Genomic DNA, 14,045 nt, shown 5'->3' on the forward strand with positions numbered 1-14,045 from the left:
GCGAATGGCAGTCGAACCATCGAACCATCGTGCTTTGGTGCTTGATCCGCCTCGAGAACCATGAGCCCCACCATTGCCGTTGGACAGTGCAAAGAGCACGGTGGTGCCGGTGCTGATCAACAGCAGCATCCTGCAACAGCACAGTGCCCAGACAGTTCCATTTCTGGCGGCAGTTCAGGAATCTCTCCCCATCTTCTCATGCCAACAAATGTGCGTCATAGCATCGGTCGGCAAACCAATGCAAAAATGCAAAAAAAAGACTCACGCAGGGATGGTTCTGTCGAGTCGCATCTTTATTCACGGTTTATTGCATGCATGCTGTCCGTCTCGGCGGCGCATTGGTAGTTGACGGTCAACTGGCTCTCAGCCGCTGGCGCACGCTGAGACGCTTCGTTGTGGCTGAGACCCCTCGACCCCTCGACCGCCAGGAACTCAGCCCAGGAGGCATCCAAGGCACATCTGCATCTTTAGCTTGGTCTTTTGAGATAAGTAGGTAGACATGGACGGCAGCGTCTGGAGTTAAATATCATCATTTTGTCTATGGTTCTGGAGCGCTTCCCCGTCCCCGGACCAGCACTGTGCTGAAGGCGACGGGCGACGACGACAAACGACCGATCGCTCCATGGTGGGATGGGTTGCGCCGAGTCTCGACACGAGCAAAGTTCTCAGCCGCTCCTCACAAATACAATCTCAAGCCACACCGACGACAGCTCAATTTCCATGCAACAGAGGTCAAGTATGGGCCAGCCGCAGCCTGCACCACAGCCCCTGACTGGCGCTGCCCAGTTGTCCGCCCAGCATGAGCGTTTGCTCCTCGAGCTGCTGCCCTTCAAGGATGCCCGCCAATTCCATGAGTACGCTGGTTCTCCTGTCATCCTTGCCCCGGCTTTGCAGAACCCCTGAACCTAAACGCGAGACATCCCAGATGGCTGAACAGCGTGTACGTGCTCGGGTCCTGGCACGAGTTCGTCCGCGACTACCTCGCACGCGAGCCCCTCGCTGTCGAACTCGACAAGTCCAAGACCGCCCAGAAGGCGAAGGACGCCCTCAACTCGCGCAAGCCCGAGTACCTGATGTACCACCCGGACAAGACCGCCTGGACCGCCGAGGACCACCACGTCCGCTTCATCGTCACCGTCATCTCCGACAACATGCTCAAGGGCCTGTGGTCCGAGGGCGACTGGAAGAAGAGGAGCATCGAGATTGCCAAAGCCGTCTACGAGGTCCTTGCCTTTATGCGCGCCACCCACTCCGTGCCGGATGCGAATCCGCCGCGATACGAGGGCTGATTAGCGGCGTCTCTGAGAATCGGGAATGGGAAATGGGAATTGCGGAGCAGGTGCTAGCCGCTGTTGACATGGTGATATCGATATGCACGAGTTGAACGAGCAGCAGAACATTGCGTCGTGTGGCGAGCTGACCTCCTCTCACTCGTGCCTGTGGGATATACACACATCAGATCAAGCACACCACATCTGACATGCCGTGGGACTGAGGAACGACACCTTCATGGGTTTCGATAACCCAAACATCAACAGTTTTCCTTGTTGAAGGCGCATGCCCCTGTATCCCGTGGCATTCGTCTCTCCACCAACACCACGACCAGTCTCGCAATCAACTCGCTCATTCAGGCCACGTCGATCTCGTCCGTGAATTACCATCAATGTCCAGTCCAGTCGACGATTATTCACACCCTGCCATTGAGGGAAGGAGGGGGCGTTTGCCTAGCATCTGGTTGGATTGCTGTCCTGTATTAGAAGCTCCCCGAAAGATTCGAAAACATTGTCAGCATGCCCCGTACCAGTGACACAAGCCAAGTTCCTTTCTCCAAACAGTGACTTCTCGCCAAAGTCTCTCCGACAGCTGGCCGTGGACTGGAACACGAAAAATACCCTGCCTCACCCGAGAAGCCCTAGATCCCTGAACAGTCCATCTCGGAGGATCATGGGCTCGCCCCGTCCCGGGCCTTTAGTCACGTCAGTGGCCCGGTTGCCGGCCGAGGCCATAGCAGCTTGCATATAACTCGGATCAGGTAAACAAACGGGGACGGAGTGGAAAGGGGGGGTAGAACCCCAAGACGCGGTGTCACACCTCCGTTTAAGCAGAGGGCATACCGCAGGCCGCAGTGGAGAGCAAGCGGGGACGAGGCGATAGATGGGTGATACAAAGAGGGGAAAGGAGGCAGAGATGTCTCCTTTTTCTCCCTCCTCCGTGTTGCTTCTAGTAGATACAAGAAGCGATGGGATATGGAGTCCAATCAAACACCAGCTTTCGCACATACCCGGTGTGCGATAACCCCCCCTCCTCTCCCCTGAGGCTGCAGGCCAAGCCATGCCAGATGCCACCACTTTCCGCCTCAATCAACCCGCAATTGCTGTTACCCGCCTCGACTCGTTGCTCGAGCCAGCCTCTGGCGGCCGCAACCCAGCTCAACGTCAAAACAAGATTACCGACCAATCCCCCTGAAGAATTTCGGGGACCATACCGCACGTCCAATACACACCTCGCTCGGCGTACAACCCCAGAATTCGCATACCGGCCGAAGAAGGCGGGATGGTGGGGGGCGAGGGCCCGGCGTGATGCGAATGCAAGCTGTGCCGAAGTGCGCCGTGGGAAGGAAACATCATCGGCTCGATGACTTGGAAAACCCATGGCCGGCCCGCCCAGCCACATCACACCAAGCTCGCCTCCAAGCCCTTGGCCCGTCCGCGGATCCCGTTCCGCCCCTCGGTGTGAACACCAACAGACAACCAGACGGGAAGGGAAGCGGCCATATAGGTAGCTTACGTAGGTGAACCAAAGCGGGAGAAAGGAATAACCAGCACTAGCATCTGCACCGTATTCTCTAACCTTCTACACCACCACCATCACCCCCAGCAGCCCCTCGACAAATGCCGGCGAGCGAAACAACCTGAACTTGTTCCCGCACTAACTCACCTCTGTTTTTCTTGCTCGACCCGCCCCGAGCCGTATACCAGACGAACCAGCATACGCCCGACTGCGGAAGCGAGCGGGGTGCGGAACGGGACCGGGGTAACGGCAGAGGCAGAGCAAAGGCAAAGCGAGCAGAGATCGGATGCTGCAGCAAGTCCCATATCCGATAGCCCGTCTCGAGCACTACCACGAGCACCACCACCAGCAGCAGAGCTGCTGCGGCTCCTGCCATCATCATGTCCTCGATCCGATCGGCTCGGATATGGATATCTGATGAAAGGAACCACCGGAAGGCGCCTTCAACGGTGCAGATTTTAAGGCGCGCTCACATGGGAGACACGGCGCGATGCGACACAGGTAATGTTGGTGGTGGTGGCGGCGATGCTTGTAGTGGTGGTGCTTGTGATAATCATGGCACTGGCGAGCAAGGGGCAGGACTGGAAGGGAAGGGAACGGAACCGAAGGACATCGCAAGGGGGCAGGATTGCCTGCCGGAGTTCCAGCCAGCTTTTTCCTCTTCCCAATGCCTCCCATTCCCTCCCGCACTCGACGCAGACACACACTCACACACACAAATCCAGATGGAACTCTCTCCGCGACCCGTCCGTGGTTTTGTCCGTGTGTATGCACAGATTCTCAGAAGCAAACCGATCCTTCCGTGCAACCGAATCTAGTGCAGAGGCCGAGGAAAGGCACCCTCCCATGCGGAGCGGGCGAATGGCCGAAGGGGCAGGGGCGGAGTGAACAGAGTGAGTGCCCGGGCCTCGCTCGGCCGAAGCAGTGTTTCTCTCGGCCCGAGATTCCCAGTTTCCCAGTCCGGGTAGAGGGAGTGGGAGCTTTTGAGCCGGGGCGACGGCCATTCGTCCGTCACGTCCTTGGGCCTGCCGCGTCAAATCTCATTACACTTCACTGCTGCTCTTGACCGATCGTCACCCTCGTCTTAATGATCAGGGTTGCGTCCGCCAGATTCGGTGACACCCCGATCCATCCCCGACGATCCCAACGGTCAGGGATAAATCAGAATGATCTGGCGATTAACCAAACAAGTTTGATGAGGCCGATGAGGAGGTTCCCTTGCCCAGGGCTCCTCGGAGCGCCGGGGGTGCGGGTTGAGCCGCGCCTGGAGAACGGAGCCGCTCACCGGTGTATGCAGGTGGTCTGAAAGGGTTTAAAAGCCGCCGTTGCCTATGCAGGCAGAGACGGCTAAGACAACTGATAGACGCGGTACCAGAGACCTACCCCTGGTCTTGGCGACCACACGAAACTGCTGCCTACTCCGCGACCGTCGCTCTCCTCGCGCATGCCAGTGTACATACAACGGTATATTTGGGGTAATGAATGAGCGAAGGCAGCTGCAAAGGTGAGGAGGCCCAAAACAAACATTCCAGTGGCGGTCACACCACAGTGATTCACGGACCGAACGCTACCTTGCAGTGCTGTATGCGTTCGCATCGCCACTCGCAGGACGAACGGGCGACCGGACTGTGTGTCCACCACATCGACCAAAGGACACTGGCGGGAGCATCTCGGGGCAGGACGTCTCGCCCTCCAGCGACCCAGTCCGAGGGCATTCCGGGATGAAACCGCGGCCGACTGTCATGCAAGGTAGTCTATGAGACATGTGTCTTATATTGAACGTCAATCTCAGGCAGTTGAACAGGAATTACACGCTTGAACAACCGCAATAGAAGCGCGGCAAATCTGGTTGCGCTCACCCCTTACCGGTCTCACGCCCTGCCTCGGCCGAGAGTCCCGCTGGGCCTGCTCGCTTCCCCTGAGCTAAAGGTTCTAGACCACATGCAAGACCAGGCAGTCAAGACCAGGCAGTCATGAGAGAAGATAAACTCAAGGCTGCGGAGCAATCCCCAAGAAGATGGAGCGGCATACGCGTTGTGGGTGACCTGCAGGTTTCCCCGGACGGCAAATGAATGCTTCGCAGGAACCTGGACATCTCCAAGCTAAGCTCGAACGAAGACCACGGGTTCCTGGCGTCCGAGATTTGAGCAAGGAAGCCCTGATCAACCGTTCATCTTCCTGGGGATGGAAAAGACGGCAATATTGCCGGATCCCTACGAATGCGGGCCCGGTTCTCCCTCCTGCACGTCCGCCCATTGACAGAGCAAGAGGACCAAGTGAGAGGCAAGAGTGGTAATCCCAATTATCGGGGCTGAAATTGGTGTCACGAAGAATAACGGGTATTAAGACGGTGTAAAGGAATAAATTGTGCTAGGAGAGAGCTTGATGAGACTTACCCATGGGGGTTTGAGAGGCGATCTACTCCTCAGTAACGTGCATCCCGGGTCTCCGGTTGCTGAGGTGTGCCCGTAAGCCCAGCCAATACCAATACGGGATGCAACAGCCGGGAAGGGAAAGCCCCGGCATGCGTGCGAGTTGACCCCCTCTCAAGGAATGGCGACATTTCGACAGGATTGCGGTTGGAAAACGTAGCTGCGTCGGATAGCGTCCAGATCGCCCTCAGGATGCAGCGATGGATCGGATGGCGGGAGCAGATGAGCGGTTCAGGAGGGGTGTCGGCGAGAGCTCCACGGAGGTTCGTTCTTGTGGCGGGGCAGGCATGAGAAGCTTGGTACCGGAGGGAGCACAACAGCGGGCATGCTTCCCCCCTCTCATGCCGCCGAGGCAGAAACACAAAAGTAGACGGCGAGATGTGGCTCTCCGGAAGAGGTTTCCAGCTTCCGGAAACGCGAGCGGCTTGGGCTCTCTGGGCTCTCCGAGATCAACTCGCTCTGATCTCGACATGTCTTTGTGTTGACGTAGAAGTGCTCGTTAACGTTTTGTAAGGTTGCTCCGTTTGCAATGATAGAGAAAACGTTAGGGCAGCGCTCGCAGGTATTCCGTCCCTGGGCATCTTTGCTGCTCATAGGTGGCATGCATTATAGCCCGGACCGCAGTTGCTGGGACCGTGGTACCGCCCTAGGCTGCAGCGGGAGTCTATCAGCAAGTGCAATCCCCGGTGCGAGGCAATTAAACAATCAATATCAAACCTAGGACGGCCGCAATATCACCCACACCGGGTCCAATTTGTGGAGATAGCTGACCGATAGGCTGAACGAACAGACGAGGGTACCGTTTCCTGCCCTCATTTGTCTCGAGGGGAGAACGGATGACATCATTCAAGGGCCGGAAAGCAGAGTTGCCGGAGTCCGTACTCAAAATAGTTCGGCGTAAGCCCATGAGCCGTGAGCCACGCGTCGGGGATCAGGTGATACTTCGAATAGCTTTTAGCACATCGATAAGTCTCTCCGAAAGTAGCCTGACAGTTTCCGATGTAAAGGCGCGGGGCGCAGCATGCCTGGACTGATGCGAACCGGAAGAGCGACTGGGAAAGGCCATCATGGCGGCACGGGGGAGCAAGGGCCCGTGTTTTGCAAGACAACATCGGAAAGGGTCGGCATCGGGCGCAGACGCGGAGCCAATGCTCTGCATCAGTAAGTAGCATTGCCGACAAGCCTGCGCGGTCCTGAGCAGCAACTTTCATGACATTGACCACAACGTTGACTACCAGATTCTGTGTAGGTGGGCTCACCGGTAAGTCACGCGGACCGAGACTGAGACAAGCCCACCCAAGCTGCGATCTCGCCTGGGCACAGCCTTGGCTTCGAACCCGGTCAATTCAAGTCCCGAGTCTCGCAACCCGCATTCGCAACCGACATTCGCAACCCGCAGATGACATGGCATGGTGCTAAAAGCGTCAGAGGGGAGGAGGACGAGATACGTGTGGTGGATGGCAGAAAGACTTGGCAGCAATCCGGGCAGGCTAGCAAGGTCGTTGGTTTCGCTGTGAATTGAGGAAACCGCGCCCTGCACCGGTTGAGTCAGCTGTTCCATGGTACGGAGTGTGCGATCCGTCGAGTATCGCACCTTCTCAAAATCGGGAGGTTCGGTAGACAGTTGCAGGACTTTTGCCTATCGTCCCTTACACAGTCTAACTAATACCTTGATCATAACAATGCAGTTCTACGTGTACAGCACCTTAAACTGCAGGTATACCGGTGTAGGAATGCTCTGGGCTGCCTGCACGATTGTGCATCGTTCTTCATGCACTCCGCCAGGCCATCTTTCGGTGGTCTCGATGTTTACTTGGTCGATTGTGGGGTAACACCCCTGATCCTGGCCCGGGTTCGCGTGGGGGTCCCGCCCCATGGATGGATGGCTTTGGACGTCGCAATCAGTTGCCCAGACAGCCTCTTATCACCACGAGCTCCATAGAGTACAGATTAACTATCATCTCTCTTCGACCGAGCATCATGCAACTCCAAGAATAGCATCCAGCCGGCTGAGGCAAGATAAGCCTGCTTTATCTGGGAGATGAAACGCTCGCTACACTATCTGGAATCTTGCAGACACTCTAGCTGCTGTGTGGTAAGTCCCTGCGGTCGCCGTAGCTGTTTTGAATTCGGCGCGCCTTACCTCCGTGCGCCGAAGCGGTTGTTTCCCCCAACAACGAAGAGCCGGGTCGAGCCAAGTCTCGCCTGTGCATCCAGCGTTTCGGGACCAGGTTTCTCGCGTTGCATGGGACCGGCTCCTGACGCTGGTCGCTTAACTAATGTGCACTGGGAGCTGGAGGTTATAGAGGTCCCGCCAAGACTAATTTCGGCCAATTGTCGGCAATGTTTTTACAGCGTCAGTACCCCGCCAAGACCGCCAAGGGGTTTGCACTATCGCCACGGGTTAGCCACGGGTTAGTTCGCCGGGGGTGCGGGGGGCGGCGCCAGCCCCCCCGCTAGTTAGGATTCGGGTTAAGGTTAGGGTGAGGGTCAAGGTTAGGGTACGGGTTAACTTCGTTTTCTTTTTTTTCGATTTGGTTGAGGTTTAGTAAAGTTGTTGCTACGAGTCTTCGCGATTGTGTATTGTCGATGTTGCTCTAAGTCGTCGTGGCCCCGCTCACCCCGTGGCGATTGTAAATACTTGTAAGCGGCAACCTCCGAAATTAGTCTTGGCGGGACCTCTATAACCACGACCCACTGGGACGAAAACTGCAACTTGGATCCCACCAGCCTGCAATGGGAGACCCGGTCAAAGGCAGGAGAAGTTTGCGATCTGCTTAGTTATTACACGAAGTTCTGCCTTTCGGGTGGCCTCGATTCGCTTCTCCAGCTTCTTGCTCACTTTCCACCCTGCGGGGAAGCGAGGTTCCGGAACCTCGGAACCTTGGCAATCAGCCCTGACGAAGGCGATTGCGGGGAAGTCGATGGCGCCATTCAAGGGTGCTCAAGAGACCAGGGTATTTCTAGGGAACCGCCCAGACGTTGTGTTGGTCACAACACAATGCTGCCTGGGAAATCATCCGGTCTCGCCTACATCTTAGCGAAATGGCGACGACTTCACCACGAGCAAATTCGGCAGGCCCCGACCGCTCCAGTTTGCGCGAGTTTGTGGAGGAAAGGTGTCCGGATTGCAAGACGCCAAGCAGACAACAACAGACCCCGAAACAGCCCCGACCTCACAAACCCACACAAGCGGTTCGTATCTGCCGCTCAACCCCAGAGTTACATAGGTAAGATGTGCGTGCAGCTGCCGGGCCAGCCGAATGCCCAGGAAACTGTCGATCATGGTCCCGAGCAGACGTCATTGGTCCTCAGTCCTCGAGGCCGTGGACGGGTCGACGATCCGTATCCGCGAATACCGCTTCCAACACCGTCGTTGGCTGCCTGCGGAGCACAACTCAATACCTACCTTAGCTGGATTTGCCCAACCATCCTCCCATTTGGCCTGGGACGTGTGTCTGTGCCGTGTCTCGAGCCAAACTTGCGGTGAGAAGCCCTCTCCGCACCGTCTTCATGCACATGTCTGGTGTAGGCGTGTCTCTGGCGGGGCCCCGCAACCTCACGTGTGATCTGCTCTTCTTTCCCTTGAAGCGCGGCAAACGACGCCTGTCCGCCTGCCGGTTTGAACTGCGACAACTTGCTTCCGAGCAGCCAAGGAGGCAATGACTCCCGGAGCTGTGCGAGACAGACGAGGACAAGCCATCGTCTCGCCTCCTCTGGCAGCAGAGCAGTCCGAACTCACCAACTTGGGGGTTTCTCCAAATCGGTCATGGCGTTGATATCGCCCAACCCTGGTCCTTTAGAGACAAATATCAGGCAGGAAACCCGCGCAAGAATCCCTGCGACAGTTGATGACAGCTCTAAGGCCGAACTCCGGTGCGGGTATTCGCGCTTTTGTCGATCTCCGCGCATGTATCCGTACATCCGTCCGCAGTAACGTTACTGTGTTGTGTAGTGTAGCGTGTCCAAGCGCGTGACGGCGAGGTGACCCCCAGACTCCCCGCTAGTCTGGCCGCCCCCACGATTTCCCCCGGACCAGGGGTGCGGTTGGCTCGCCCACCGGAAGATTTTTCTGGGGCAAGGCGAAGTCAAAAAGGGGCAGCTGGGTCAAACGCTGACGTGATCCCACCCCACACACCCACAACCGCTTTCACCCAAACTGCGGCGCGGTGCCCGACTGCGTGGCATTCTAGGCGCCTTTTTGACAAGCCCTGGCTGTGCCACGCGATTCGTCAGAGTACCGTTTGGGGAGAGAGGCTGAGCCAACAGGCACCCGTGAACGCATGGCTCGACGACATTGGATGGCTACGGAGATTGTGTTGAGGCCCGGCCACGAAGAATAATGCCTTTTCGGTGAGAGATGGGGGGGCAAGCCCGATTTTCCAGCTGTCACTTCGCGGGAGGACCTCTATGGTGGCTTCTCGCTGCGAGACAGCTGGCGCCAGTTCGCTCGCCCGTTGCCCGCCCACTCGCTGTCTCTGGGATGACCGGTTGTTGACACCATCCGCGCCATCGCTGGCGCCGCAGGCGTGTTCACTCTCCCACGTCCTTGGCGTCCTGGGCGCGCGCCGTACCACCCTCATATTGACTTACATGCGGCGGAGGACGCAAACTCCCCCATGCAGAGCCCCGGTAGGCAATAAAGTTCACGTAAGGCCAGCGTTGCGTCCCCACAACCCGCCGCACGGCGACTCCGCGGTCCCAGGCTCGGGACACCGACAGCGTGCTGCAGCCGGCTCCCGCCAATAAGTAAGGTGTTGTGTAGGAGGAACCACGTAACAATAACTACCAAGGTAACAACGGGAAAAAAGATCCCCCTCAGCGGCATCCAGAAAAGCAAATGTTCACACCTCGTTGACAGGCCATAGAGTCATGGTAGGTAAACTTGGGTTGTAACGCAGTGTAAGGTGAGACATCAAAACACTCGACGCGGAGAAGCCCGAACCAGGAAACCAGAAAACTGACAGAACCAGGGCCAACCCCAGACAAAAGGTGACGCGAACCATGTAAAAGAATGAGCAAGAAACCAAAAGAAAGCCTGGCACGCCAAACATGGCGCACTGCATGCCGAGGCTGCCGTGCCACGCCGACCAAAGCCCGAAACTCCTCCCACCGAACTTACAATCTGTTGACGCCCCGTGTCGGAGCTGTAACAACATTCCTGAGCAACAGGGAACGAAAGCCAAGCTCAGTCCCAAGCCCACGCGCCGCAGCACAACAATGGAAGGCCAATCCAGACCCCCCCCCCCTCTTCGCTCCCCCCACCCCCGGCTGTTTCCATCCTGCTGCTCCGTCCGCAACATCCTTTCATCCTTCCATCCAGCACCCCTGCCTGCTTCCCCGCGGCGGCCCAGCCAGGCCTTACTTACTTAGCACGGCCGCAGGCCAGCCTTAAGGGTTCCCGTTGGCGCCAGCAGGCCACGGTGCTGAAACGTGCGGAGAAATAAGCTGCGGCGGCTTGGCTCTCTCCTTCCTTTTTGCTCGGTGAGTGGTGGGGGTGACGGGACACGACACAACACAAGGGGGCGGGCAACATCGTGTCGTGTATTCCTGAATCCGTATGCAGTACACTACACCAACACCCACCACAGTCCAGTACCTACCCAACTGATGTTAGTTAACGTGGGATGGAGGGAGGAGGGCGCGCAAAAATTCTCAGTTCCCCTTTCGGCCTGATTGCGCGTGTGTACACATCCGGAAGTACTCCTGTGTAAAGAATGTCGTGCACACGAGCAGAGCCTGATGTTCCCCATCCTCGTATCTGAGTAGGGTAGGCACATCCCTGTGCAATGGCAGGCTGGCAGCGCTGAGAGAGACTGAGAGATTGTATTTAGTAACCTCCTTGTGTTTACCGCATGATATTACCGGCGGGAGTTGACTCCATTGCCAAGGAATCCGGAAGGAAGACAGTCCCAGAGACCCCAAATTTGCTTTGCCGTGTTCTCCCCCTTCCAAGATATTCGATTGCCATCTATCGACACCCAAGTTTTTTCGCCAACCATTAAACAGATAAGGAAACGAGGTGTAGAGGGATCGAAGTTGTGTCAATGTGCTTAAACATTCTCTGAAGCCCAGCCCAACCACTCCAGCCACCGTCCAGAGACCCCGATTGAGAAGGAACAAAACAAAGGAAAAGAGTTGTGGCTTTCGTAGCCCCGTGATGGAGGTAGCACAGAGAAGCGAAGTCTATCCTGCCCAGAAGAAGAAGTGGTGATGTCTATCCGTCCCGAGTCCAAGAAACCGGCAACACGCGCTTTCCGCAATATATCCCTTGGCTTCAACCGAGTATTAAAAAGAGCCCGAGTACCCCGTACCATCCAAACAAGGAAGAGGAAATTGGGAAGAGATCTCCAGAACGCCCAGTGATTATATATCCTCTCTATAGATTTCCCGGGTTTGTTGGTTCGTCATCAATCATGTCGTCGGAGGCTGCAGACTGTCACAGAAGGACTCCAAATCCGGCGTTGTTGCCGCGTTGCTCCCCAAGTCGCAGATCTCACAACCTGTCAAAAAGATCCGCCCCTGCGAGGCTGTTGGAGGATGAACTCCTGCCGCTCGCGGGGAAGCCGTCGCTCGGTCCCAGGAGGTCGTGCACGGCCACTTTCGGGACGGGCAGCTTCCGCTGGGAACCGTCAGGCCGACTCATGATGTCTGTCAGCGAGATGCCGTTGCTCCGGGGCGCCGGCTGGGGCGGCGGGGCGTGGCCGTCGGGTTGCGGCTCAAGCGGGGCCAGCGCCGGGGCGTGCAGGCTCAGGTTGCGGAACGGCGGCAGTTCGATGCCGCTGTAGGGCCGCAGACGGGGAGAGTGAGCCGGCGTGGCCAGCGGCGTGTGGTCTGGTGTTGGCGACAGCGAGTTGTGGGAGAACGTGGGCGACGACGGGGCCGTCGAGTTGGGCGAGTTGGGCCTCGACCGCTTCGGCTGCCTGTACGTCTGCCCGTAGTGGTCATCGTGGTCGTCGTGCGAGTGCGAGCGCGACATGTGATACGCCCCGAGGCCAGGCAGAGGATTCCGGGCCGAATGCAGGCCGCTGCCGTAATACGGATGCTGTCTCGTCGAAGGCGGGTAGTGGCTGTCTCGCTCGACCTGACCAGCGGCCCGGGCGAGCATGGCCATGTCTGGCCCACTCTGACTGGCGAGTGCGGAGCGGTTGTAGGGGCTGAGATTCAGCGGCGGAGGCAGGGTCAGGTTGTAGGAGCTGTAGTGGGGCGGCGAGACATTCGGGGACGACAAGGTGGTCGAAGGCGCAGAGCGGATCATCTTGGGGGCAGGCGGAGGCGGCATGACTTCTGGCTGCATCCTGTGGATCATGGTAGCGTGCTGCGGGTGGCCCTTGTTCCCTCGCCGCGAGTTCGGGTTGTTGTGTATCCTCGAGTGCCGCGTCAGCTCGTCGGACCGCGAGAACCGCTTACTGCAGCCGGGGAACTGGCAGGCATGCGGCTTCTCTCCAGTATGCGTGCGGATGTGGCGGGTCTGATGTTCGAGGCGGTGGAATGCCTTGTCGCACATGGTGCACTTGTAGGGTCGGGGCAGCTCGGTCGGCTGCTCAGCGGGCGGGGCGGCGGCCGGGACGGGGCCGTTCGGCCGGATGAGACCCACGGTCGCCATGTCGGCCTCGGCTTGTTGTTGTTGTTGTTGCTGTTTTTGCTGTTGGGGCTGCGAGATCAGATCGCTCTCCGCCTCAACCTCTGGGTTCAGCAGGCTGGAAAAGTCCACCGCAGACTTTGCCCGTTGCATGGGGCCGTCCTCCCAATAGAGTCTCTTGTCTGCCCAGCTCTAGCCTTGTCTTCTTCGGGCACTCTTCTGGTGCGACCTGCACAGAGTGCACGGAGCCAGAGAAAGGGCGGGGGACACGGTCCGTCCGTAGGTTGAGTCGTCGCCCCGAGTTGAGCGTGTCGAGGGCGGGATGGCGTTGGCCGGCGGTAGACGGAGAGTAGGTTGGTTCGGGTCTCAGGGTCTTTGACGTTGTCTGGGGTCTGGGGTGCGGGTGTTGGGGAAGCCTTAAAGTAGCATAGGGGAGTAACAGAAAGCTGACGGGGCTTGTTTGGGGGAGGCGGCGCTGGTTTTAAATGGCGAGCGGGCGGGTCGAGATTGGGGGGTGTCGGCATGCCCCTGGTGTGGGCACAGCAAGGGCTGGGGTGTGGCCCGGGAACGCAGCGGCTTGGTGGGGAGGAGGACAGGGGAGTGCGCCTGAATGCCAGGGGAAATCTCGGGGAAAAGAGGGAAAAAAAGAAAACAGTGGTTCAGCGGTACGGAGTACACTACCGCAGTAGTATACTTGGCCCACAAGGTACCGTTCCTTACGCGCGTTACAATACCGAGCGCAGTATCCTAGTGTACACAACCTACCCTACCTCGCCTCGGCCCCTGGTGTGCCTGAGTGGAGAACAATCCATTCTATCTGCAATGGAGCCTCTGCAGCCGCCCCTCCCTTGGGATGCGATGTTGCAGATTTGGCCGGCTTAGCGACTGCTGGAGAGCTGGCCTGCGCGAGGTGCTATATTGGTAATTTACAATGCAGTGTCGGTGTGGTGTGTGGAAAAGACGTAGGGCCGCCAGACGGTGGGGTGCCTTTGGGTGGTTCCACTCGAGAGAGCGAACGATGAGAGACCACGGGCGTGAGGGACACGGCGAGAAGAGGCCATGCATGCGTGGTGTGTTGATAGGACACAGAGCAACCCCCAGGTTGTTGGCCCGAACACGTATTCCGCACAATAGTGTAGTTAAGGTACTTGGGAGATACACAATACCTGGAGTCGGCCACGGGCATCATCTGGTTCGATGGGGTAGCGTCGTCTCCTAGGATTCCTAGGAAGCCTTGGGAG

At 57.8% G+C, this 14,045-nt stretch overlaps 4 protein-coding genes across 4 annotated transcripts; 1 reads left to right on the plus strand and 3 right to left on the minus strand.

Moving 5' to 3' along the window:
• The first annotated feature begins 539 nt into the window (after positions 1–539).
• On the plus strand, positions 540–1,375 carry THITE_2122584 (uncharacterized protein). Its single transcript, XM_003657089.1, has 2 exons — positions 540–854; positions 926–1,375. Exons 1-2 carry the CDS (start codon positions 739–741, stop codon positions 1,287–1,289), a joined length of 480 nt encoding a protein of 159 aa, XP_003657137.1. The 5' UTR covers positions 540–738; the 3' UTR covers positions 1,290–1,375.
• Positions 1,376–2,672: 1,297 nt separating this feature from the next.
• On the minus strand, positions 2,673–3,172 carry THITE_2132235 (uncharacterized protein; the record flags this gene model as incomplete). Its single annotated transcript, XM_003657090.1, has 3 exons — positions 2,673–2,726; positions 2,788–2,831; positions 2,938–3,172. The coding sequence occupies 3 exons, from the start codon at positions 3,170–3,172 to the stop codon at positions 2,673–2,675; spliced, it is 333 nt and encodes a 110-aa protein (XP_003657138.1).
• A 6,790-nt stretch (positions 3,173–9,962) lies between these two features.
• On the minus strand, positions 9,963–10,585 carry THITE_2122588 (uncharacterized protein). Its single transcript, XM_003657091.1, has one exon. It carries the CDS (start codon positions 10,226–10,228, stop codon positions 10,067–10,069), a length of 162 nt encoding a protein of 53 aa, XP_003657139.1. The 5' UTR covers positions 10,229–10,585; the 3' UTR covers positions 9,963–10,066.
• A 1,043-nt stretch (positions 10,586–11,628) lies between these two features.
• THITE_2122589 (uncharacterized protein) lies at positions 11,629–13,244 on the minus strand. Its single transcript, XM_003657092.1, has one exon. The coding sequence runs from the start codon at positions 12,955–12,957 to the stop codon at positions 11,719–11,721; it is 1,239 nt and encodes a 412-aa protein (XP_003657140.1). The 5' UTR covers positions 12,958–13,244; the 3' UTR covers positions 11,629–11,718.
• Between the last annotated feature and the right edge of the window lie 801 nt (positions 13,245–14,045).

This window comes from Thermothielavioides terrestris, chromosome 5, assembly GCF_000226115.1.
Source record: "Thermothielavioides terrestris NRRL 8126 chromosome 5, complete sequence".
In the NCBI taxonomy this organism is placed as follows: Eukaryota; Fungi; Ascomycota; class Sordariomycetes; order Sordariales; family Chaetomiaceae; genus Thermothielavioides; species Thermothielavioides terrestris.